The 27,560-nt window shown below is 31.6% G+C and overlaps 1 protein-coding gene across 1 annotated transcript; it reads left to right on the forward strand.

The window, feature by feature from the left end:
- The first annotated feature begins 469 nt into the window (after window positions 1-469).
- On the forward strand, window positions 470-27,560 carry LOC106473572 (mitochondrial carnitine/acylcarnitine carrier protein-like). The gene is made up of 9 exons (XM_013934257.2): window positions 470-742; window positions 7,771-7,863; window positions 15,560-15,687; window positions 16,652-16,742; window positions 18,161-18,278; window positions 19,333-19,405; window positions 21,590-21,699; window positions 23,665-23,789; window positions 24,104-27,560. Exons 1-9 carry the CDS (start codon window positions 596-598, stop codon window positions 24,164-24,166), a joined length of 948 nt encoding a protein of 315 aa, XP_013789711.1. The 5' UTR covers window positions 470-595; the 3' UTR covers window positions 24,167-27,560.

The following is a 27,560-nucleotide window of genomic DNA, read 5'->3' on the forward strand; positions in this document are numbered from 1 at the left end:
GTGACGCGAGGGGAAGGTAATGTAATGTGTGTATAGACAGTGAGTAATTGAACTGCAGTCAGAGAGCACGAGAGACGTTACAGCGTTTGTTTAGCGCGATTGTTGAAGTTGAGTTTATCGGTAAAGTTATATTCGGAAAGAATAAACTAGTTTTATTAAGAAAGGACTTGTGTCGCTTAAGTGTCGTCGGAACGAAGTTACGGAAAGTTAATTAACAAACGGAGACGTAACATTAACTTATCTCATTGCTCTAAAGTTAGTTTTGTTTTTACCTGGATATACCACAGTCTCTATGGCGAAACGTAGATTAAAATAAAAGAGTGTTTTTCAAAAATTATCTGGAGAGTAAAAATCATTTCATTAATTTTGTTGTCGCAAATGTCTAAATCTCTCCAGTACGCACCACAAACTCTGAAAACTACAAAACGATATCTATTATTAACCTCTCAATCATGTGACATCGTTTAGGCGCATGAGCATCACAAGTGGAGTGAGCCTCTGGAATGGTGGTTCTGGTAGGATATACTAGGCAGTGACTGGGTCGTGAGTTGTTTAATATATTTGCTCTTCTGTGTGATAAGTTATATTTTTCATTATGTCAGAAGATCCGAGAATTCCAACAGAAATGGAAGATCAAACAGTTTCCAATGTAAACAAAATTAGCCCAGGCAAAAACTTCATTGCAGGTGGATTTGGTGGCGCTTGTTGTGTTGCAGCCGGCCATCCCCTAGATACTATTAAGGTGAGCTTGAGAATTTAACTCGTATAAGTTCAGACTTAGTCAAAATAGTGTGCATATAAATCTGTAAACAGAAGCTCAAAGAGTAATATTCTCACAAATCTAGCAACACACTTAAGTTATAGAACTTTGTCATGTAAAATTTGTAGATTATTTAATAACGACCTTATTTTTGTATTTAGAAAAGCTAATGTTTAATGAAATTTTACATGTACTAAATCTAGGAAATTGAACTCGATGCTAATATATTTTGATAACATTAACAGCCTGATTAGGGTAGTACTAGTAGTAGTAAGATTACGTGTAACAGGGAAAAGTCCAAAGGTTATTATTTTACTAGTTACTTTGAAAGATTGATTCAGTACATCAATATAACTAAAGTAATAACTACTACTAGTAGTAATAAAATAAGTGGCACCATTTCACAAAAACCTTTATAGAGTCTCTATATAGGAGAAAATTATACCTATTTGATATCAGAGCAGCTATACTTTTATTCAGTTAATACAATAGAATATCCAAGTAAAATTATAAAAGTAGGTTTAACTCAAATGTAGGTGTAAGTTGTAACATGTGATAAAGTGCACTTGGCCACAAAAATAGTACTAGTAGAATGTTATAATCAACAATTTTCATGAGGATAAGTTGATATATGAATAAAATTTAAAATATTCAAAGCAGTTAGTAAGATTTTTTTTTAAAACATTGTGTAAGATATATATTTACAAATTATAGGAAGGAAGAGTTAAACAAACTGTTAAAAGGCAACTGATTGAGGTGTATGAAATTATAAAGGATTTGATAGTGGTGATGGATCATCTTTTTTTTGCATTGATTTAATTAATGATGAAAATGGTAGGACTAGGGTACACATAAATTTTAGCAAGGTAGGAGCAATCTTTAGCTAAGACAGCTTTATTTTTCTAACAGAATGGTTGCCTTTGGAAGTGGAATGAGTTGCCTTCAGATGTGGTATAGTTATAAGCAGTAAATTTAAGAGTGTTTAACTTCACTTTAAATGATGGCTTGATAAATATTTGAGTGACAAGATATTTTAGTTTAGTGGATGGGATAGCTTAGGTGGACAAACAGGTCCATTATTGTCCTTAAATATTATGTATATTTCTGCAATGTAGTTAACAGTGTATTGTAACATTTGTATGTACATTGTTTACTGCTTCATGTGTAACAGTACTGTTGCATATGTTGATAAAAGTTTATATATATAGTATTTTACCAATACAGCTGTTAACAATATATTAATATTATATGCTTAGCTTATGCCATATTGTTTTTGTATTATCTTAGTTGATTTTACTGTTCCATATATTGACACAATACCATTGTTAAATATCTGTGTATGTGTATTACAGTTCCATTACTTCATATGTATTACAGTCTATTTCTGTAGTGTTTGAATGTGTTTGCCATATTTTTGCTAGTTCTGTATAATAAATAAAATGCTTGATATTATATTTTTACCTTATAGTACTGTTTCATGAGATTTTTTTTGCTTGTAATTTTAACTTGTTAATGTTTTTTATACTATATTGCTGCTACAACTACAAGTGATTACAAAATTAAAAAGTAACTGTTAAACGATTTTAACAGTATTTGTAGCACTACTGCTAAAGTATTTGTCAATGTTTTGTAATGTCTTACTGCTACATAATTTGACAGCATTTATTTATTGCTGTTGTGGGATTTGACAGTGTTGGAAGTGTTAGTGCTACAAGATTTGACAATAATGTAACATATAGACAATGTTACATATTAGAATTTCGAAAGGTCTGAAATTGAGTTAACTGAGAAATATAAATTTAGTAGTTAGATTGTACTTTGGATCTAGTAGTTAAATAAAAACCAATATATATATATATATATATATAGTCACTTTATTTAACACAAATACTATTTTACCACACTTAAAAAGGTGGTTTTAAATGTTTAAAATGTTACGTATTAAACTTTCGATTGGTCTTAAAGTGAGTTAAATGATAATTTAAATTTAGTAGTTAAATTGTACTTTGGATTTAATATTTAAATATATGCCGATGTACAGTTGGTTTATGATATTTGCCAACAAGATTGATACACACAGTTTCTTTTTTAACACAAATGCATTTTAATATACACACAACAATACAATTTACAATAACAGTTACTATAAATAGTTATTACAAACAATGATTTATAAACAAAAGTTTCACAAACTTACAAGCAATATAAAGTCTTCTTTCTAGTCTGGAACTTCCTTAATATCTTATCGAGGGTTCACGATGAACGAGTTAATTTCGAGTTGACGTAGGCACAATTCACTTAACACAAAGCTAGCTAGCTTTGTCTTTTGTTATTCACTGGCCACACATGCTGATTACAGGTCGAGTTTCTTTTACTGCTGAAGTTATATAATATTTTTATAAAAGTACAAATGTCCAATATGAATCCACTGAAGTTAAATGATTTGTAATGTTTAAACTTTGTAAATGCTCTTGGTCAACTATCTGAAATTTTCCCGATTGATAAGTGTTATAACAATCACAGTTATAGCTTCCAAAGCTTATAGCACGCTGATTATAGCAAACTAATAATAGATATTCTCTTCTGTCGTGTTGCATTGGTTATATTTATAGGCATGTGGAGATTTTCTAGAAAATTCAGATTACGTAACAATACAAATTTAAGCATTTACATACATATATTGTTAATTCTTACTCTCGAGAATCTTCAACAACTTTGGAGAATAGGCGGTAGTTTTGCAATACATATTTAATAGTATAAGCTATGTATGTTTCTAAATATAAATTTAATCTAAACAAACTTTGATATTAAAATAAATTTAGAATAACAAATTCGTTACAACAACAAGGACCATTTGATCCTTCAAAACCAATCCTGCATGAGGAAAAGTAAAAACTTAAACTCATGTTTTATTTTCCAGGAAATGATTGATTTCTCTTTTAAACTCTTGTAAAGTTCCAGCCAATGGTAACTCATTCAGTAAGCCAATTTAATTGTTAGGCACATCAAAATGTTTTAAGTGGGGCCTAGCTTGTCTTTTCTAAATCTTCATCTTGTGTCCTCTTATCATGTTGTATTCAGAATATATCTATGTCCCTGCAGCAGGGCCATGGTACATCCCTATATTGATCTTGAATAGAATACCATGTTAGTTCCATGGACCAAACATTACAAGCACAGGAGAACAATCATCTCCAGGCATAAGAGGCAGCAGGTACTTTATCACCGTTTCTTTAGCCAGTGGTGAATGGATATTTCCTAAGGATTCAAAGATGGTTAAAACTCAAGTATATGAACATCTTTCTTTCATTTTTGTCAAGTCAATATACTGTGGGCAGGTGCCTTAGGATAAGAAAAGTACCAATGATGACAGACATTTCCCTGGAAAACATAGACCAGTTAGTTTTACATCTCTAGTGGAAAATATTTTAGAGAATCTGATAAGAGAAGATTTTGCAAAACCATTTAATGTCATAAGAGAGAACCAATATGGTTTCACTATAAGGAAATTATTTTGCCTTACTAATCTGTTAACTTCTTTTTAGAATGTTACTTGTTATTTCAATAATGGATAGAGGGTGGACTTGGTGAAGTTATATTTTCAAATGTTTTTGATAAAATGACACAAAAAATTACCTAGGAAAATCACATCTGTGGTGGTTAGATAAAGACTTATTAATTGGATTGTAGGGTGGTTGAATAAGAGAAAGCAAACATGTAATTAGTGAAGCCTAATCAAACTGTATCCTTATTACTAATGTAATACCTCTTTGCTCAGTACTTGGGCCTTTGCTTTTTTCTTATATACATTAAATTATTGGGTACTTGTAGTTGTATTGAGGATTTTGAGGTAACATGGGATAATATGGACCAGTTTGTAAGTTGGATAAATATTTAAGTACAATGTACATATTTGGGTTATTATAATTTTGATCACATGTTTAATACAGATGAGATTCCACCCATGACTGAAGTAAAGGATCTTGGCATAGTGTTTTTTGCTACTGCTTGCTGGTAGGAAATATTAAATGTTAAGGAATATTTATAGATATATTGATTACATGTTAATATAGGTAATTCTGTCTCTATAAAAGACAGTATTAGGCTTTACTTGAAATGCTGTGTGTATTGTTTTAGTCTCCTTATCTCAGAAAGGATATTGACTTATTGGAAAGAGCTCAGAGGAGGATTACAGGGGTAATTCCAAGGATGAAAGGGTTCTATTATAGAGATAGATTAAAATATCTTAGCTTATTTTCTCTTGTTGTTGAAATTTGCAGATTATCCATGGAATCAGTAAGATAAAGGATTCTGATTTCTTTAAGAAGTATTCTGAAAACAATAGGATACATGTGGATTTGGAAAAGAATGGCTAGGCTCTAGTTAAGACAGTATTATTTTTCAAAAGGGTAATTGGATAATTTATAGAATGAATTGCTGTCGGTGGTAGTGGACACCATGGAGTATTTGACAAGAGTTCCAGAAGGAAATCTATGATTTCCTGAAAAATCAAGAATGGATTTAAATTTTTACTTGATTTAATGATAAGTGTGTAAGGACAGCTTTAAAGGACCAAAAAGTCCACTGCTGTCTCTGTATTATGTTATGCATTAATTACTGGTTCATGATTTAACAAGACAGTGTTATTGTGATAAAGTTTGAATGTTTTTGTAGTTTTACCACTGCAGATTTTAACAGTGCTGAAAGTATTTTATCCTGTTGACTTGTGGACTGATTTTTTTAAAATAATACATACCTTATTTCTATTGGGGCAGATAGAGTATTCTTATCATCAAGATAGTGCCTTCTTGGTTTATAATCAGTGACTGATTCATTACAGTTTCAGATGTAATGTCCATGTTTTCCAGAATTATAGCAGCTTCCTTTTCCTGTCATCATTCAGGAACAGTTTTTGGCATTATTTTTTTAAATTATCAATTGTAATACTTTCATTCTCTTATGGTTTACTTCCTCCATCATCATTAAACAACTCTCTAATTTAAGGCTTTTGTCTGCATTCCTGGCATTAGCACTATGTCATTTTAAGTTGCAATTAAAACACCATTTCTTATGTTTACTTCTTCGATTCCAAGTTAACATGCAATGGATTGTTTCACATCTTCATCAGAGTGAGTAAATATTTTTGTAATACTTGATTTGATGATTCTATAAGTTATGGATGTTAGTTTTAGTAGTTTATATGCAGGTTCAATTGATTCAAGTTACATTGCCAACTGGACAGTTTTTTTTAAAGATATACATCTACTTTGCTGTAGCTTAACTTGCATGTTTTCATCCACTGTAACATCTGTGAATTGGTCATGTGTCATTGAATCCATAATTTCACATGAAGCATATGATTAAGGTAATTGGGCAAGCCTTTTCATATCTTCTGCAAGTTTAGCTAATGTTTCATCCTTTTTCTTTACGAAGCACTTAAACTTTGCTCTGGGAACTTCTGATGTGACACTCCATATCTATTTGATTAGGTGGTCACTAATGCCTGATAATTGTTACATCTCTCAGCTAGAAGATTGCTTTATGTTATTAAGGCTGGTACTTTTAAATTTGTTGTTTACCATTCCATACATTCACCTTGGAAGTTATTTTGAACTAAGTCTGATATGTCTTCCACGGTACCTTTCTGTCATAATATGTTGGTTTATCAACCTGGCAATGTTGTTGAACTGGCCAGCTAATTTCTGGAACTGGATTAGATGGCAGTATAACTAGAGTAGTCCAGGAAGGTTCTGTAGTCAAAGGTGATGCTGTGGTAGAAATGACAGGTGTAATCCAAATGGACTCTCTTGTTCCATTTTATAGTTAATGGTGTTTGGGAGTGGAACTTCTTTGGCAACTGTGGTGAGATGTGTGAATGGTTTGGTTCTTGCATTTACAAATTCTTTTTCTAGATATTTTATTCTGTTATAGCTTTTCTTTTCTACATACATAATTGATTTTGCTATTATAATCATTCTGCACTTCAACAGTTTTGTGATTGTAATCTTTCTGTATTTTATAGATCCCTTTGTTTTTTTTCAAATTTGTCATTATAATTCTTATCTTCAACCAAATATATTTTAGCTCTTAATTCATTACAGAATCTTATACCTCCTTTTTGTAACTCTTCTTTTTAATTCCTGTTTCCCTTCAAATTTTTTGTCTCTTTCAGTTTTTCTTTTTCTTTTTTTATATCTTTGTTCTTCTAATTTTCAATCTCATTCATCTTGGTCTTCATTTAAATTTCTGTCTCTTTCTGTTTGTTCTTCTTTCCGTTGTTCCATAATTTACAGTAATTTTTCAATCCCACTTCTAATAGCAGTACTATAATAGTTTCTATCATTGGGCAGGTTCTGATTAATTTCCAAGAATAATAAGAAAGAGTTTTATTTCTTCAACTGAAAGTCAAACAGCTTCCATGGGTTCATGATCTAATGACAAACAAGCAAAAGCCTAACCCACAAATAAAGCTTAACAGTCACTTATTGTACTTGTTAAATTTTTTCTTGTATATACTCAAAACATTTTTAGCAAGGAACTGACTAACTGCCTGTTTTGTGCATTAATTAACTCAACAACAAAGATGCTGATGATTTTATAACATTTTTTCTTCCCAAGTCTAGAAATTTCAAAACATAACATCAAATTTAGACACAAAATTTCTAGGCATCACACATCATCACTACATTATGCCAAAACTCCCTCTACAAACAACTTATAGGAAACATCTAAATTGAAATATAAAAACATTTCCCACTACAGTATCAGTATACGTTACTGTGTTCAATATGAAAATCTCTACAATGCAGTGAAAATTCAAGTTAACTTTACCTCTGCTTTTTCTGGTTTTCCAAAGTTTTGTGTTGTATATAAAAAGTTTTTCACATAAGAACTGATAAAAATGTGTAGTCTATGAAACAATAAGTTCATCAAAGTCCATTTGGATTAATAAAATATGATGTAATGAAGGTAGAATATTTCATTACTTTTCATCTTGTGTTCTTTTAAAGGTGAGACTACAAACGATGCCTAAACCTCCTCCAGGTCAGCCACCCATGTTTACAGGAACGTTTGACTGTGCTCGGAGAACTGTTGTAAATGAGGTCAGTCAAACAACGTGCACAGATTTAAGTTTAGTTGTAAAGATAAGTTTTAGTGATATTAGTGTGGTATCAAGTATGTATGTTACTTGATTTATACAGTTTATATCAGAGATTGGTTAAGACAGCATTAAAACAAAACTCAGATTTATTTTTTAACAAAGTAAATTTATTCATGAATAAAATATTTTTACATAATGCTAAAGATGAAAAAAAAATAATTTATAAAGTTTTTATAGTGTCAAACTAAAATATTTATAAAACTACAATTTTAGGCAGTATTAAAAAAATTGTTTTGAAGCTTTAAGACATTGATCTAGGCATTTGTGTTGTAGTTCTTGTTTTTTTTAATCAATTACTGCTGAACCAGAGTTTGTGTTCAGTTCTAACTAACTGGACATTTCTCCAATAGAGTAATAGTAAAAATGAGTTAACATTGTGGGTATTAGAGCTAGGCAATTAGTGGACTTTGCTAGTCACTTAATCATCAGGCTTATTAATCAGTTACATTCAACTAATCAATTATGCTCACATGGGACTTGGATAGTTGGAATAATCAAAAATAATAATAACTGGAGACAATAATTTCAGTTAGTTAATTGTTTTCAATAAACTAATCAACTATTTTGCATGTCACTAATCAATGCTCATAGGAAATCAATTATATCAATTAGTTGAGTTAATTACCCATTTCTAGTGAGTGTCTTGTTGACATCTCAGTTTAATAAAATGAGAGTTGTTGATAATGTGATATTATATCATTCAACATTAATTTTGAGATGATAACATGAACTGTGCTGGTGCATGATGACATAATCATGAAACAATAACCCTCCACCAATAGGAAGGCAACACAACCTCCATGTGCAATAACTCCTCTTATGCACTTGTATTTGTGATAACTGCATTCTTTTCCTTAGCATTTCATTGAACAGAAATGTTCAAATTTCTTATCTAAGTTCAATTTGATGAGATTTGCTATTATTTATGAAACTTTGATTTTCATTATATACTGGGTTTTGTTTCAAAAGCATTGAATTCTCAAATGATGGTGTCTTCTACTTAGTCCTATATGAGTGATGATGCTAAACACACAGGCCCTATTTTTTTTTACTATGGTTTCTGGAGACTTGACTGTTGGGGACATTGCAGCCTTTGTTCTGTGTGTTGTGCGTTATCACATGCTTACTGTTCTCCCAACTCCTGACACTTCAGCCAACATTCTTTCTCCTCAGTTGTGAAAGGCCTATTGAACTACAAATTTATCCTGATTTTCTTTGAGTAGTGCTTTACCATTCGAGGAATGACCTTCATCTTCCAATCTCTTTCTGAATTTGATTCTCAGGTATGTTCTTTTCCTTATCTTTTGCCTGTGTTCTTTGATATTGCCAATTCTTCACTCCATGAACCCAATTCTTGGGATTGCTTTGTCTTTCCTCCTTGCTTTTTATTAGGGTTTGTGGTGTTTTCTTTCCCTAACAGCTCCTCACTCACACCCAAATGCCTCGTCCCTCTCATGTTCATGATTCATTCGTCCTGACTTGCAGACATTCTTCCTTTCCATTCTAGTTTCCCTGTCTTTGGTATCTATTTGGTCTGCTTGGGGACTAGGTCCCTTGCATCTGGTTCCCCATTTTTGCATCTTTGTCTTCTTCTCACCACCCTTCTGTATTCCCTCTCATCCCTCCACTTTTTATCTGAGGCACTTCATCGTGTTCCAGAGGGGTTTTCTGTAGAGGTTCATTCCCTTCTCTTTGCCAGCTTAGCCTGTTCCACTTCTGCTCTATCTCTCCTTACTTACTTAGTTTCCCTGCTTTTGAGACTCATTTGGTGAAGTTGCATTCTTTATTACTGTACACGTTCTTTCTTTTAGTGTATATGGTCTTCATCGGGCTCACACTCTTTGCCTGGACATCTTTGGTGACGTTCACTCTGGAGATCTGGACTGATGTTACACGACTTTGCTCCTTTGCTCTTTGACTCTTGTTCCTTTTCTGGATCAGTTTACCCCTACCCTTCATATTCCAGGTTCTAGGCCTTTTTCGTTTTCTTGCCCTCCCACCATCCAATATTTTGTTCACTCTTCTTGTTAGTGACTGTCCTATCACATCAGGCCTTGGGGGTATCTATCTCTTCCTCTTCAGTTGCTCTCAGTTTCTGCCAAAAGATGTTTTTTATATTCTCTCACATGGTTTCTCCCCACTCCTTTTCCTATTTTGTTTTCTCCTTCCCTTGCCCCCATCTATGGTCTTTTTCACCCAGTCTAAGGTTGGACATGGCTGATGGGTCAGACACCTGCCTACACATCCCTATTGCTTCATCCTCCAGATGCTTTCTACATTCCATCCATCAGGTTCGTGTCTTCCAGTTCCTATCTTTTCCTTTCAACATAGCATCAGACCCTTTTGTGTCTCCCCCAGTGGACCTTGTGGTTCCAAGGGATTCTTTCTCAGGTTCCACTGACCTTGATTGTGAACCTCTTCTCAAAGAATTGTCATGGTGGCTAGACCATACCAATACTACCTCTAACACTCCCTTATTAACTTCCATACTGGATCTATCTCTACCAATGCATCCTTCTTGGATTGAGGCACATTTGTAAATGATGATGTGGCATTTGGATGTAGGACAAGCATTCATTCCACATCAGTGTGCTCAAATTTCTTGCTGTTCATTGGGTATGTTTTCATTTCCTGCCTCATCTGGTGGATTAATTGATCACCATCCACTCTGACATTTTCACAGTTGTTTCTTACATTAACCATCCAGGGAGCATCTGTTTCAGGACCCCTTGCTTCTGGGTGTTGGAAATACTATTCTGGGTTCATTCATATTGGATTTGTCTTCTTGTCTGTTATGTGCTAGTAGCTACGTACCTTGTGATGGACTGCCTCTCTTGATCGGACCATATTCTTTCCCTCGGGCTTTTTGTTAGGCATGCCCCGCATAGACACCTTTGCCATCCCTCTTGACTTCAGTCTTATACTCTTCCTACTGTGAACCGCCTTTCTGCCTTTTTTAATGGGCTGTTCCACATCAATTTGTTGGTCTCCACCATTACTGGTTATCAGGTGGCATTGTTCACTACATTTTTGCTTTTCCTAGTACCAGAGGGTTTTTTATTCCCCAGTCTCTTCCACTCCTTCTTTCGTCACTGACCTTGTCACCAACTCCCATATCTGTCTGGGTCATTAATATGGTTTTCACGCTCTCATGTGACCCCCATTCAAATTGTTGGCTTCTTGCTCTTTGTACCACCTTTCTCTTATATCTTATTTCCACCTCCTTGTTGCCCGTGGTCTCCTTCATTTGGATGCTTATGCTATCGATGCTTCTCCAACCACACTTATGTACATCTCTACCTGGACTAGTGGTTCCTTCCTCAGACTTCTGCTTCTTTTCTCTCATATCTCCCTTTTATCTCTCACATCTATGATCATTTAGACCTGGATTGACTCCAGTGTCCTGTTTGAGCTGTTTGTTATCACTGACATCTTTATGGAATCCTTGCTATTGTGTGTTTCTCATGTGGAACTTCTCGTTTTCTTTTCTTAATGGATGGGTCTGTCAACACCTCTGGTTTATTCTTTCCTGGTTGTGGATGCTTGCAGGCTATTTCACATTTCTTTGCATCTGATTCATCACCTTTCTCATTATCTTGCTTCCTATTTTCACCAGCCCTTAGACAAGACCTCCAAACAGGCATGTGGACAACTCCCCACACATTCATCATTTTTTCTCTTCACCATCTGGATGTTTTGTCTCCCACAAGATTTTAAACTTCCACTGGACATCATACTTCAATTGACCCAACATCTTTGGGTAAGTATGTTTCCCTTTTCATTTCTCTCCTTTTCTGTCAAACAGGATCCCACCAGGTGGCTTGTGTTGCCTCTCAGGTTATGCCTGTTTACCAAAATTTACATCATGTCAGGATCATGGAAAGTGTTCATACCATCCACCCTAGCTCTGCCAGTGCCCACTGCTATATGGGGTATTCTACAAGACCACTTGAAGTATCCTACTGGTATATAAATTTACTAATTTATCCAATCCAGACTGTGCCAATTTAATGGACTATCATGAAAAAAGATGGCACTAGGGAAGTGATTGCCCATTTCTCTGGCTTGCACTTGCCCATTTTAAAAAATAGGGTTTTGTGGTCTCCAGTAAAAGTCTTCCATTTGGTGGTCTAGTAAGGATCCAGGCACTTCTCTGGGTCTCCCCAGTGTAAGTTCTACCCCCATCTTCTTCAAGTGAAGCATGGGAGACCCTTGCCATTTACCCGTTTCTAGCCACTGGAGTGGTGGACTATGGAGAATTCTTACCAGTTGGGCTTAGCATGATACATTGAGAAGTAGGGTGGTCGTGACATTGTTAGTGTAGTTCAGGCCACCCCTCACACAGCTGATCTGTCCTCCTCCTGCAGTCAAAGTCTGTCCAGTAGAGTCAAGGTGAGCACATTCAGCAGGGTCTGATTGCTTTATAACCACACTGCACATATTGGCTTGCCAACCACTTGTGTGCAAGTGCTCAGTTAGTGGTGATCACATTTCACCCACCCCTGCAATACTTCAAGCTCTTTTGCCTTTCCCTTCATTTCCTGTCAGGCAAAGAGAATACCCTGGTCAAGAGAAGACACAGTTTCCTGTAGTTGTGCCTCTTTGGAGCTCCTGCTGTCAAGTGTCACACTCCATTGGCTTACCCTTTGGGAGCTTTCTGAAGAGAGCTCATTTTAGTTTACATTTTGCACTAGCCCCTCCACCAGTTCATCATGGGATTCTAGCATTTCTGTGTGCAGAAGCGAATTATAGTCTTGGAAGTTAACATTTTCTTAGTCTGAAAATGTATTTCTGATAGATACCTCCACATACATTCCCACCCATCCTTCTCACTTCCAGTGCACCTTTTTTTTTCTTCTTCTTGTCTCAGCTAAGAATGAAATTAACACAAGTGCAAGTGAATAGGGGGGTGGGGTGTTACTGCTCAAGGAAGTTGTGTTGCCCTCCTATTAGTGGAGGGCTATTATTTAATAATGAAATCATCATACACCAGTGCAGTTCCTGTCAATTTATGTGGGAGTAAGCTTAAGGCTGGTGGCATGTAAACCTCTTAGGTAGATGCCCATATTTATGTGAGGAGGTGATTATCTACCAGAAATATGTTTTCATATCAGGAAAATGTTAACTTTACTGTTTTTGATGCTTACATTTATATACAGTTACACTTTAAAAGCCAAGGATAATCTTTATTTGAGTGTTCAGGAATCATAGGTAGTTGTGTTGGATATGTAGATATCCTACATGGTAGTATTGGATGTGTCGGTGTCATGAATGGTGGTGTTGGATGTGTAGATTTCGTACATGGTGGTGTTGGATATGGAGGTGTCATGAATGGTGGTGTTGGATGTGTAGACTCGTGTCACAAATAGCTGGGTTGAATGTGAAGATGTCAGGGATGGTGATGTTGGATGTATAGGTGTCATTAATAGTTGTGTTAGATATATAGGTGGTATGCATGGTTATATTGAAATGTAGGTGTCATTAATGGTTGTGTTAGATGTGTAGGTATCATAAGTGGTGGTATTGGATGTGTAGATATCATGAATGGTGATATTGGATGTGTAGGTGACATGAATGGTGATGCTGAATGTGTCATGAATAGTGCTTTTGAACTTGTATACTCATATTTTGAATGATAGTTTTGAATGTGTAGATCTATGTCATGAATAGTCTTGTTGGATATTTAGGTATTATAAGTGGTGGAGATGGATGTGTCAGCATTGGGAATGGTTGTATTGTATCTATAGATATTATAAATGTTTGTGTTCAATGTGTAGATATCAGTAACAATTTGTAGAAAGACAAATTTTTGTGTTGAATATGTAGAAATTTTGAATGATTTTACTGGGATGTAGATGTGTTTCTATTGGGTGTGTAGGTGTCACAAATTTTGTGTTGAATATGTAGAAATTTTGAATGATTTTACTGGGATGTAGATGTGTTTCTATTGGGTGTGTAGGTGTCACAAATGGTTTTGTTCAATATGTGAGTATCATGAATGATTATGTATGATGTGTAATGTAATTGGTTATGCTAAATGTGTAGCATCATTCTTGGTTTTGTTCACGCGTTGATATGATGAATGATTGTATTGATGATGAGTTTGTATGATGAATGTTTTTGTTAATGTGTAGGTATGAAGAATGGTTGTGTTTCTTTTCTTTTAGTACTAATTAAGAGAATCTTATTAAGCATTCAAGCTTTTTAACTTTTATTATCACTTTGTGTATCAGTGGTGTAGTTTTTAAATTATATTTTGTAAAAATAAAAAAAGCAGCAGTAGACAATCAGAAAAACAATTTCTTTAAATAAAAATCAAAAGTAGGGTAAATACTGAAAATGTGATTTGTGAGCATGAAGATCATGGATGAGCTTTCATATTTGTATTATAAGTATTGAAGCTTTTCTGTTCTGATAGATATTAATGGAATGTAGGTGTAGTGTAAAGATACATAAAGAAAAAATGTAGAACTGAAATTTAAGTGGGAAAAGATGACACTCTTGTTCTGACTAGAGGATGTTGTTATTTAATTTGATTTAATCTTGTTTGATACATTGGACCAGTTAATAAACTGCAACCATCTGAGAACTTCCTCTCCAACATAAAAAACCTGAAGGAAAAGATGATAAAAAATAATAAAAGAAAGCACGATAAGGACTGTGTAAGAATATGTTACTAATGGTTTATTATGTATTTAAATGTCTAAAATTACACAAAAGGGCTTTTAAAGTTATTATGTACTTAGGGATGTATTTCTCAAAAATATTTTATAGAATTGAGATACTTATTACTTTCTTTGAAATAAATATTAATTTATGTAACTGATTATGAAAAAATGGCAAGAAGTGTATGTGTATACATATATTAAATTATTAATAATTGCAAATTTTTTTGTGTTTTTTATTTTTCAGAAATGTTATATTCATCAATTTATAACTGTAGTAATGGTAAAGGCTTTAGTATTTTTTTTTGGTAATGATCTTCAAGTTCTCTTGAGAAAATTGAGAAATAAGGCATTTTTATCTAATGATGTGTATCACCTGCATAACTGTTATTGGTTGAATATTTTCTTTCTATATTTTTCTGACCTTTATCACAATTCTTATAGAGTAAAAATAACTTTTTGTTTAGAAGAATTATTTTCATTGGCTAATTTTTTATAAATCTTCAATGTATGGATAAATTTGTCAGGAAAAAAATGTTAACTATTTAAATAATGTCTAAACACTAGAAAAAAACAAAAGAAGTTGAAGTAGGCATGTGTGACAATCTTGTCGTGACTAAAGATTGTAGTCATTTAGTATGATTTAATCTTGTTTGGTACAAGTGTCCAATTAATAAACTGCAATCATCACAGCATGATGATAAAAAATATTTAAAATACACCAATAATTGTAGATTCACAATTAAAATAAACTTGCCTTTGAGCCTATGACACAGATTTTTAGTTTATTTTTAACCTAAACCATTTAATGAGGAATCCCTTAGAAAATATGTAAAAAATACACTCTAAATGTATTTATAGAAACACTCCTAATTCTACTTTATAAACACGTTGTAATGAGACTTAAATCCTTCATCAAATCTGGCTGTGGCCATATACTTGGTTTATTTTTTGTAAATATATTTTTTTCAGGGTTTTCTGGGCTTGTACAAAGGTATGGCAGCACCAATAGCTGGAGTGACACCAATGTTTGCTGTCTGCTTTTTTGGTTTTGGGCTAGGAAAGAAAGTACAGCAAAAACATCCAAATGACGAACTATCGTGAGTTCTTTTGTTTTTAAAGTATATTCTTAGAAAGTTGAATAGTGAAAATATTTTACTGTTTTCATTATTACTTGCTATTCTCAAAACTGAGTGTTGATAATAATCTGATCCATGAGGCTGTAGTATCTTAATAAATGTCTGAATGTAAAATCTGGATATGGATATGAACTTGTGAGTTAAAAATACATGTTATACATAATTCTTAGCTGCTCCTTTTTATGTGAAATTTTATTGTGCAAAGTATCAGGTTTTTACAGTGTCTTTTAAGGATGGTGGCATTATATTTTACGATGACCATTGCATACGTTTAGTGTAATGTAAAATAATCTTTACCCTAATTCTAAAGTGTTTTGATGCAACTTCACCAATTTAAACCAGTCCACACAATAAGAGTTGTTGTCAAGCAGTTTGCTTGTACAAATAAATTTCAACAATCCTAGCTGACCTCAAGAGCCCTGGTATTGAGGAGAAAACCTTAATTGGAAATAGCAGATGAGGTGTGGTTGACATATTATTATACACATTTTTTTACTTCACTCAGAAGTTATAAGAAATTAAATACTTAGCTCAGTTTTTCTCCTGTTTGAACAGCATACAATCATATCAGACATTTTCTCCCCAAAAGAATCAAGCAGATATTTTCTTCAGTCATTTTCATTCTTTCTAAAGAATTCGCCAAACTTGCATCTTCATATGTGTGTGTGTGTCTTCATTTAGAGATGTTGTCTAGATAGAATATTTACACATTGCATGTTGATGTCTGTATACACATAAATATAAAGATGTAAAAGCTTTTTATCTTTTTTTAAGATTTATTGAAGATTACAATAAAGAGGTTATCTTTACATTTATGAAGTATCTGTGTTGAAACATGTAGACTTGCATTACAAAAAAAGAAAAAGATCCATAATTTACTCCTAAATGACTTTTTTTTCCACACAAACTTATCGTCGTCTTACAGCCTTCCACAAGTCTTTAATGCAGGAATGATGGCAGGTGTTTTTACCACATTCATTATGACCCCTGGAGAGAGAATTAAGTGCCTTCTTCAGGTTAGTTTGATTTTTAACAAAATGTGATCAAAAACAATTTAGTTTGTTTATTTTTACAAAGGACACAAATCTGAATTTTATAATGATTAAAATATTTTAATGTCATATAATCATACTTTGAAGAAATTGTTAAAAGGGCTAAAGTTAAAATTTTCTGAATGATCAATATCTATTTATGAACCTGTAGGATAAAACAAACTACATTTAGATGTTATTTTACACACATCACTGTATAATCTTACAATAAAAACTTATTTGTATAAGAGTTTATCTATTCAACCTAAGTGATCATGATCTAGTTTCAATAGAAGGTGATGGGAATGCCCTTTGGTTTGTCAATATTGTGCTAACTTCTTTGTATTCTGAAAAAATAAACCTACAGAAACGAAGGAAAACAAAACATTATTCACCTGAAAAAAAAAAAAATGACAGAAAATCTTTATATAAAATTGAATTCTGTACACCTCCAAGAATTTCAGATAAACCAGATTTGTGTAATGTATCTTATGATATGTGTAAACTTTATAAAGTTTCAGGAGAATTAAAATTATACATTGTGTTTGGGTATTTGCATTGATGTATGATAATAGCTTTTTATTACCCTACTGCATTTTTAGGTTGTATCCTGTTCAGTTATATAAGTAGAGACATATTAGATGCTTTAGATCAGGGCTCTTTAATTGGTGGACCACAAGTCCCACATGACCGTAAGGGACAACCGAGTGCCCTGCCAATATGAGAAAAAGACAGGAACATTGTAAATCAGGTTATGAGTAACGTTCAAAATCTTGTATGCTAATTATATTGACATACATGGCAATACAACAAAACACTTAATGGTACAAGAATGTATAGTAATTTTATTTTTTAAAAGACACTGTATGTACAATCCTACAGATATTTAAAAATATTTGTAATAATATTCCCTTAAATGTTACATTGTTCTGTTATTAAAGCACTATTCATATGATGAAATTTGTTCAACACTCTAACATTAAATTATATAATGTTTATTATCTTGCTTAAGAATGTGCAAAGTAAAATACTTGTAGCCTTCCTACTCCTAATTTTTCCCAATCTGGGCCACTACAGATATAGTTTAAGAACCCTACTTTAGATGACACTGCTTTGTTTTGGGGTTTGATCTTGTTTAGGTCTTTTCAGTAAAGTTAATAGCTTTTGGTAAACTGCATTGCTTGTACCTTGTTCAATTCTTTTCAGTTGAAATATGTTAGTAATGTTTGATTACATTTCTTTTTTTTGTGGGGGGGGTTGTACCTTGTCCAATTTCTTTTCAGCAGAGATCTATAATTTCATTTTTTTTGGAATTGCCCCATTTTAGTTCTTTTCAGTAGAGATATGTTAATATTTTTTATTACTTTGCTTTGTTTTGTTTATTTTTTTGTAATTTGCTCTAGATTCAACAAGCATCTGGAAGTTCTAAGTACAAAGGACCAATTGATTGTGCACGTCAGATTTACAAGGAAGGGGGTATTCGAAGTATTTACAGAGGAACCTGTGCTACTTTGCTCAGGGGTAAGATGCTTTTACAAACTGTAGGAAATGTTTCTTGTATCTTGCTAGGTTTATTCTAGTTTAATTTAAAATTTTTGTATATAAGTATCTAGTGTTTTAAACTGAAATAATTCAGGTCACAGTTTGGTTGTGAAGTAGAAATTTTTTTAAAACATACTTTTGACATTTTTTTTACCTTTGTATTAAGTTCAATAATATATAAAATATTAACTTCAAACACACATGTTTCTGCAAATATTGGGAGCTTGGTAGCTAACATTACTTATCAGTACCTCACCTATTTGTTGAGTGGTTCCACTATATCTGTGATGTATCTTTTTCTCTCCTTGAATGAATACATAAAGCAACTGTTTATACTTTCAAAACTTTATGAATTCAAATACTTCTTATCTTAACAGTGTTGTTGCTGCTTTACAGTGCAATCCAAGTTGATGTGTAGCATATCCTCATTAAAAAAGTAATAAAATTAAACTATAAAATTAATGTAAAACATATGTGAAGTGCACTTCTATATTGTGAAATATGATTGATAATGTATTTCTAAACTGTACTGCCAATGCAGGAAAATTTGAATTTGATTATTGTGTATTGACCATCTCCATAATGTTTTAATCATTTATACTTCAAATCAGGTGCTAAAAGTTAGTAAGATGAACACAGATACAGTGTATATAATGCATAATTTCATTGTTAACGTTTAATGTGTTTGTCTATATTGTTGTTTTAAGTTAGTAGTCAAATCATTTTCTATTACATCATGTTAACAGCTATTTACTTTTCAGATTAAAATAAAAACAATACACTCCTGTCTTCAAATCCTTTGTTAAAGACATGTAATCTTTACATTTTAGTTTGAGTTAGTCATCACATATTATTTTTGTATTACAGAATGCTTATAGCTGTGTACTATCCAGATAAAAACAGGAAGGTTACACTCCTGTATTGAAGTCCATTGTTAAAGACTTGTAATCTTTGTTTGCAAGTTAACCTAGTGAGTTTATTGATCTATTTATTTGAATCTATTTCTGTTCATATATTTTTTGTTTTCTTCGAGACGTTCCTGCTACTGGAACTTGGTTTCTAACTTATGAATTTCTGAAGAAAATTCTAACACCAGATGGGAAAAGGTAAATTACTTTAAACAAATCTTTCTTTTCACTTATGCAAGTTACCATAGTAATAGTTTTTTAATCAAGTATTATTAAAGTAATTGAGTTTTGTTTTTAATTTTTTGAATAAAATAGTGAAAGCTTTTACTTAAATTGAATTACTGTAACTTAGATAGATTTTATTTAATTATGGGAATTATCATTTTGAAAATTTGTAGTTTGGGGCCTATATGGCAGGTGAGGGACAAGATGTAGATGTAAAAATTGTGTGCAGAAGTACCTACCTGATAAGCCACCACTGATAGTGTTTAATTAAATTGTGTTACTGTAATTGAAGCTTTTGTTTAAATACGTGAGATACTGTATTTAAAAAATTTTAGTTTAAGTATGATGTTATTGAAATCAGATTTCTGTTTGTAAACATGTATACTACAATGAGTATTGGGAAATATAAACCTTTAGGTTAAATTCTATACTGCAATAAAAAATCTTTATTAACTAGCAAAGATCTGCAAAACATTTGTGGTCAAATTAGTGTATTTATTGCAACAGTACTTATTTAAATACAATAATTTGTAGAATAATTAAAAACAAATTACAATCATAAACACCAAAATATGTAATTCCACTTATATATAGGCCATATTTTATAAAACCTCAACTAATGTTAGGCCTAAGTTTGATAAAGAGATAAATTAATGCTGTAACTTGTGTATGCTTTTTACTTTAGTTTAGTTAGGACTAAACTTTACTGTACTTAATACTATCGAGAAATAAATTTATAATGTTATTCTACAACCTAATGTCAAACCTTTTTGAAAACTTTAAGCTTTTATTGTTGTTTTACAAAATGGTTAGTAAAGTATATTCACTTCTGTCGTTTGTTGTTATTCCTTCATTCATAGGGCAGTTGTAGTGACTTTTTTATTGAACTTTGCAGCTCCTGCCACAGGCAGGCCAGTTATTATCAAGTGCATGATGTGCCTGTGTGGTTTTTCTTGAGTAAAATTCTTATTGCGCATACTTATAATATGTACTGACACACAGAATTGTAGTATGATATGATGATGACTGGGACACAATAGGTTAAAGTAGAATGTTCATCCATTTTAGATTTAAAAAACACTTGGCTTCTGTTAAAGTATTTGTAAAATTATTTTTAAGGAGAAATAAAGGCTACTTTTAAAAACTGTTAAAACTTGAATATCATAATGTATAAAATATTTTTAATGGTTGATATTATTTGTATTTGAAAGTGATTCTAGTTACTAAATTGTTTAACAGCCACAGTTTAGAGTAATAAATGTTGTGGTGAAACAAAAAATTTTATCTATAGTGCACCATACATGTTGATAAAGAGGCTAAAAACTGAGTCTGTACTAGTGTTTTCCAAGCAATTCCATTCCACTGACAGGAAAGATCTTAGTGAAAATCTTATAGACCATTAGGAATGTAGGATACACACTTTAATAACATGAATATTTATTCAGAAAGAATAATACATATTTTCAATTATCATTATTATACATTTCTTTTAACTCCATTTTTCTTTTATTCACTGGATGTTTTTGTGTATCAGAAGCTGGAAACCACTAGTCTACACCAAGTAATGTTAGGGTGGCATAAGTGTAAAAATATATATATAATTTAATAACAAGTTGAAACAAACAATTAAAGTTTATTGTAATTGATCTCAAGGTGAAAATTTAGTGTATAATAACTGATGCCAAACCTAGATACTGTTTAGTAAGTTTGTTCTAAGTTCCATACTGTTTAGGTAGGTATATTCAGTGTGATAAAGGAAAAAAATCAAGTGTTGTGAGTTACATCACCTAATCTGAAAAGAATTAAATTTTCAAAATTATATATAATAATTGTTTAAGAGAGAGAGAATTTATACAAAGAGTAATGGGGCACAACTTTATCACATTCTTTGTTTTAACACAGATTTGAAGATGGAACATATGTTTGCTTAATACCACTTATTGTAACCTTGTTACATTGTAACTTTTATATTGCTCTTATATGAAAATTGTTTAGGTAGTAGTGTTTTTTTGTCAATGTTGTTGAAATAATAAAAAATTAAACAATATGTTCAACACCTATAATGAATGTGTAATATGAAAATATTAAGAATGAAACATTTTTTCATTCTGGATATTACCAAAACATTTAACGTTGATACTTTTTTATCCTTCTCAGCCGAAGTGACCTTAGTCCATTAAAAACTATGTTTGCCGGAGGCATGGCTGGAGTGTTTAACTGGATTGTAGCCATTGGGCCAGATGTTCTCAAATCTCGTCTTCAAACAGGTACAGTGTTCTATTTAGTGTAAAAAACATGACAGTTTTTATTCTTTCTACCCTTTCAAATAGTACAATTGTGGTTTAGACCAATAAGAAAATACTTCTCGTAATTTGAATTTGAGTAGATTGGTGAATATTTTGGTCACAGTTCTTCAATACTATCTGAGTAGCTTTAAATACAGCTTTTTTCAAGTTTTAAATGAAGACATTGTTCAACTTTTAAATACAAACTTTCAAGTTTCTAAACCTGTGTTTTAGACATGCAGTGCTGTTTTTTAAACAGTGAAGTTTTACAGAAATCCAAACAGCAAATGATGTACAGTTATCAAAGCAACACACAAGGATTGCAAAACCCAAATTTTTTAGCTTTATCTTGCCTTAAGATTTAGGTTTTCTTTTGTTACATTGTTAGCACCTATGACTACATTTAACAGAAGATGAAGATGAATGTCTATCCTTTTTCTAGCATTTCAGGAAAACAAAATTTTTTGTACATATTGTTCATCTCTTATAAGTTGTCCTTGGTTATAATTTGGACTTGTATATATTTTTATGTTATGTTCAAATCTGCTTCTTCATAAAGCCTTGTAAATTGAACCATGCAAAAATTGTTTTGAAGAAAATATTCTTACATGGTCAAACGTCTGACCCTGCAACTTATTAATTGTGGTGGCAAAGGCAAAGAATTTGAGGATGAAGGGAAAATGTAAGAAAGTATAACTCTTCATAAAAAATGGTTATACATTTTTTGACTAAATTTTTAAAAATCTCTTACTAAAGGTGAAAAATATCAATCGTAATGTGTTGTAGCACCATCTATTGGGTTGAAAAGATATTTCATTTGCTTTTGACATATACAGTAACTTGTGTTTATTATGTAATATGATATTATCCCTGAGTTAATCTATAGTTTTATTTGTATTTTTCCGAATATTCAAAGAACCTGTAGTAGATATGATAATAAATATATTAATAAGTAAATATAATAATAAAAAAAAAAAGATTAACAGAAAATCTCAACTGGAATTTGAACTCAAGACTTCCACATGACAATTGAGCACTATTACCACTGCGACTCCCAGTCTTTGTAATTGAATGTTAAGGAATAATTCAAATTGCTAATGTAAAGTATCAATGTAATTGTGTTGTTTTCCTAATATTGTAATATCTTTCTCTAAAGATGATGTTTTAATAATTAAATGTTATAAAAAAATCCCCACTCGACTGGGATTTGAACTCAAAATTTTTGCCCAAGACAAACCACTGAGCTAATTTGAATGTTACCAATAGAAAGGCGAGCTTAACCAACCAGAGGAGCATTCTGAACATAAAGTGACTTTTATTACATGGTTTTGTTTAACTACACATCTTTTTCCAGGAAGTATAAATTGACAACATTTGTGTATATATATGTACAAACTCCATGTGAGAATACAAGTTTAACAGGAACTTAGTGTCATAGTGTTTCACATTATTTTGTTTATTCACTAGATATCATCTGTAATTGCACCAGAGTATAGCAGTTACTCATTACTTTGTTGATAAACATTTTTGTTACTTTTTCAAATAAATATGTTCATTCTCTGACTTAAAGCTGTTTTTCTAACACTAAATACCAAATACTCCAGTTTTTTCAACTTAGTTTTTTTGTTATTCTGCAATCTGTGCATTAAGAGTTTCAGTTTTGTCATTACAAGTCACTTTTTACTTAAATATCAGTTACTTTTATCATTGAACTTTACACCCTTAACAAGTATTTACCTTTGAATCTCAGACCTTTGATGAGCATTTTTACCTTTGAACTTAAGATGTATGGTGAATGCTTTTACCATTAAATGTCAAACCTGTGATGAGTGTTTTTACCTTGGAACTTTAAATATGTTACTTTGTTCTAATGATTTTTAAATAATTGCCTTCCATAGTGTATGGTACAAATAAAAAAAACTGCTTTTACTCTACTTTAACTAATAGCACCAGAGGGCACCTACCCTCGAGGGATTAGGGATGTATTTCGAAGAACACTAGCTGAGGAAGGTGTATCTGCTCTTTATCGGGGCATAACTCCAGTGATGCTAAGAGCTTTCCCTGCTAATGCAGTAAGTTATAGTCATATTCATAGTGTCAAGCTGAATATTCTGTTTACTTTCATGATTCAGACAACAAATGAAACTAGTATTTAGTACATCTTTGTAGTCTTGTCAACTAGAGAAAAATTACGCAGCCATTTTACTCATAAACATGATTAATTATTAAACTTATATTGGAGTGTGCTTTCATAAAATGCTATTCTCTAGGAGTTCATATTTTTTTCAAATGTTTTCCTTTCTAAATCCTTTATCCATAAGTTAATTAATAAATTTCCTTTTGTTGTTGTTGTTGTAATTAGCAATATTTTTTTTTCTTTTCTTAGGCGTGTTTCCTTGGGTTTGAGGTTGCAATGAAAGTGCTTCACTGGGCAGCCCCAAACTGGTAATAGTGTTTTAGGTTTGAATTTCCCTAGTTTCAGGAAAGCTCTAACAGCTTGAAGAAAGAATCAAAAAGTAAATCACAATTTATATTGCTCATTTTTGCATTAGAAGTAAGTTTTAAATATTAAGAGTTGATGGTTTTATTGGTAACTGATTTGAAGGGAATCACTTTTATATTTTTCTATTACAATTGAAAGTTTTTATCTATTTTTCTAAATGTATGAATCAGTGAAAAAATATTCTTTCAACAATCAACTTTTAAAATACTTTATATAAGAATCATAGATTGTAATAAAATGTCTGGGTTTGTTTGAATGATCAAGAAAATAATGCAACAAATATCAAAACCATATTATTTCTTTTTTTTACAGTGAAATTTTAGTAATGACAAAAGAAATTCAGTGTGACTGTTTATATATATATATATCCTAGTTGCTGTCATTAATTTAGGATTATTTTAAATTGATTATGTGAGAATTGTGCAGGGCAAGTATTATTACTGCCCACTATTTATCCATGAAGAAACTTAGAAAAGTTAACTTGTCAGCTTAGTATTATGCAAAGAAATTACACTTATTCGGATTCTAGCTATAATTCTGAAGATTCAATATTGTTTTCAGGTTTTAGTTTCTTATTGCAAGCAGTTAGAGACTCCTTTGTTATTTCATCTTTTTCCTCTCTGTAAAATACAAGTAGCTTTGGCTTTTTCTAGTTACTTTCATATTCCAAATAATTGTACTTGTACAATTATTAATTGTGGAGAAGCTTCACCTTGTATGATGCTTATTTCAGTTTTGGTCATCTTTAACAAAAAAAAACAGAAAATTCAATTCCATGCTATAATTTTGAATTGTTCAATCATTAAATTTAAAGTCTGAATTTTTCCACCCTGCATTATTATTCTGTTCCACTCTATTATTTGGAAGATGAGAGTAGTGACTAAGAATTATTGTATAATGTTCAAATCTCAAGTTCTTCAAAAAAAAAAGTATCCTTTATTCTCTCATTCTCAGCACTTTTAAACAAAGAATTGATTTCACAATGCATTACTGTCAGTATACAACATTTGTGTACATCAAGTTACACACACACCTTTTTATAAATTCTGTAATTATTAAAACAATCTTTTCACAACATTAAGAGTTAAATAAAAAAACAAAAAAACACTGATAATTTTTGGTTTCTATGGTTACATGTTGAGCCTCATCTAAACAAGATAAATCCTACTAATGTACTTGCCCAAAAGAAGGGATGTAAAGGTATTTTACAGATCACATACTTCTGCAGCTACTTCTTTAATTAATAGGTTAGTTAATTGTGTAATAGCTTAATTTTAATTCTTTTCAATTGTTAAAGCTTAAATCAGTTTTTATGATACCCAACATGACTTGCACCAAAGTATCAAAAATAATCCTATTCATCTGCTTAGTTGCTGTACTAGGTATAAAAATTATGTTTCTCATTTGAATATTTGTTGTTATGAAGTATTGAAAATGTTCCTAAGCAACTGCTTACTTGTTATAATAACTATATATGAAAATTTTCTTTCCTTTTATTTGATTTATCTCAGTATTAAACATGTTCCTTCTCGGCTGGATACTTGTGCTAGGTAGGAAAATTGTCTTGTTTTATGTTCATACTCAACTGGTTACTTGCTGTACTAAGTTATGAAAAATTATCTTTCTCATCTGTTTATTTACTGCACGAAAATTTTAAAAATGTGACTTCAATGTTTATCTTCCAAATTTTCTGACTTGAGTATGTGTACAAAGAAAATTAGGTTGGAAAGTTGATCAGTTTATTTTGCTTAATGACCTGCAAACATATATGTGATATGACAAAAAATTTTAACGGGTTAAGTGGTTTTTGCTAAATGGTTTGTTTATATTACAAATACCTATCACTAGTCAACTTATTACATGCAAGTTGGTAAACATTATTTAGGTATTTCATAGAATTAAGATAAACTTTTATCTTTTTTAAATGTACAGTAGCTAGCAGTTTTATCTCTACAAAAGGAATCCTTCCATTCCATGTTAAATGATGCATGAACAATGTTAAAATTATATTTCCATTCCATCCAGAACGTTGTGTAAAAAAACTAAATTATCCTTCTATTCCATCCAGAACGTTGTGTAAAAATACTAAAATTATCCTTCTATTCCATCCTGAACGGTGTGTAAAAATACAAAAATTATCCTTCTATTCCATCCTGAATGGTGTGTGAAAAACACTAAAATTATCCTTCTATTCCATCCGGAATGGTGTGTGAAAAACACTAAAATTATCCTTCTATTCCATCCGGAATGGTGTGTGAAAAACACTAAAATTATTCTTCTATTCCATCCGGAATGGTGTGTGAAAAACACTAAAATTATTCTTCTATTCCATCCAGAACGTTGTGTAAAAATACTAAAATTATCCTTCTATTCCATCCAGAACGTTGTGTAAAAATACTAAAATTATCCTTCTATTTCTTCCAGAACGTTGTGTGAAAAACACTAAAATTATTCTTCCATTTCATTCTCAGTGGTATGTGAAGAAAATTAGTTATCCTTCCTTTCCATTTTGAATGATATGTGAGCAATTTTAGAATTAAATTTCCATTCCATTCAAAATGATGTGTAAAAAAATATTAAAATTCTCCTTCTGTACCATACTGAATGGTATATGAACAGTATTAAAATGAAAATTATTTTGCATTACATTAACATTATTAAAATTAACATTACCTCATGATTAGAAATATAAAAATTAACATTACTTCATGATTAGAAATATAAAAATTTACATTAATTTACATTAGCAGTATCAAAATTAATTTTATTAAACTAACATTACTTCTGCATTTACATACTGCGGTATTAGTAGCTTTTTTCTGAAAAGCAAACTTCATAAGATTTAAATCACATTTTAAACTATATATATTGAAAGTAGTGCATTTAGATTGCACCTTAGTTGGGGATAAACTTGCATTATCATAGAATGTTCACCTGGATAATTTCTAGTTAACTGACTTCTAATGTAATGTTTCTTACACATCTAGCATTATAGGTTGGTAAACTATAAAAATCTCAGTAACATTATTCCAAAGATTTTGAGTGTTTAGCATCATATGTTCTGTGTAGTAAGATAAAACTGAATTTATATATATAATCAACTTGGTTTACTATGTAATTATTTAATACTCTCTTCGAATATTTTTTTATCCTAATAATTGCTTTGAGTATGAAACTTTCTACTGTTAATTTTGCTGAATGAAAATTTTCTACTGTTACTTTGTTCGAGTGAAAAGGTTTTACTCTAATGTCATTTTGCCTGAATGAAGGTAAAAAATCTTGGTCTTTTCTATTAAAATTCTCAATGCTAAATAAATAGAATATTTTTTTTTAATTTTAA

This window comes from Limulus polyphemus, unplaced genomic scaffold (assembly GCF_000517525.1).
Source record: "Limulus polyphemus unplaced genomic scaffold, Limulus_polyphemus-2.1.2 Scaffold6283, whole genome shotgun sequence".
Lineage (NCBI taxonomy): Eukaryota > Metazoa > Arthropoda > Merostomata > Xiphosura > Limulidae > Limulus > Limulus polyphemus.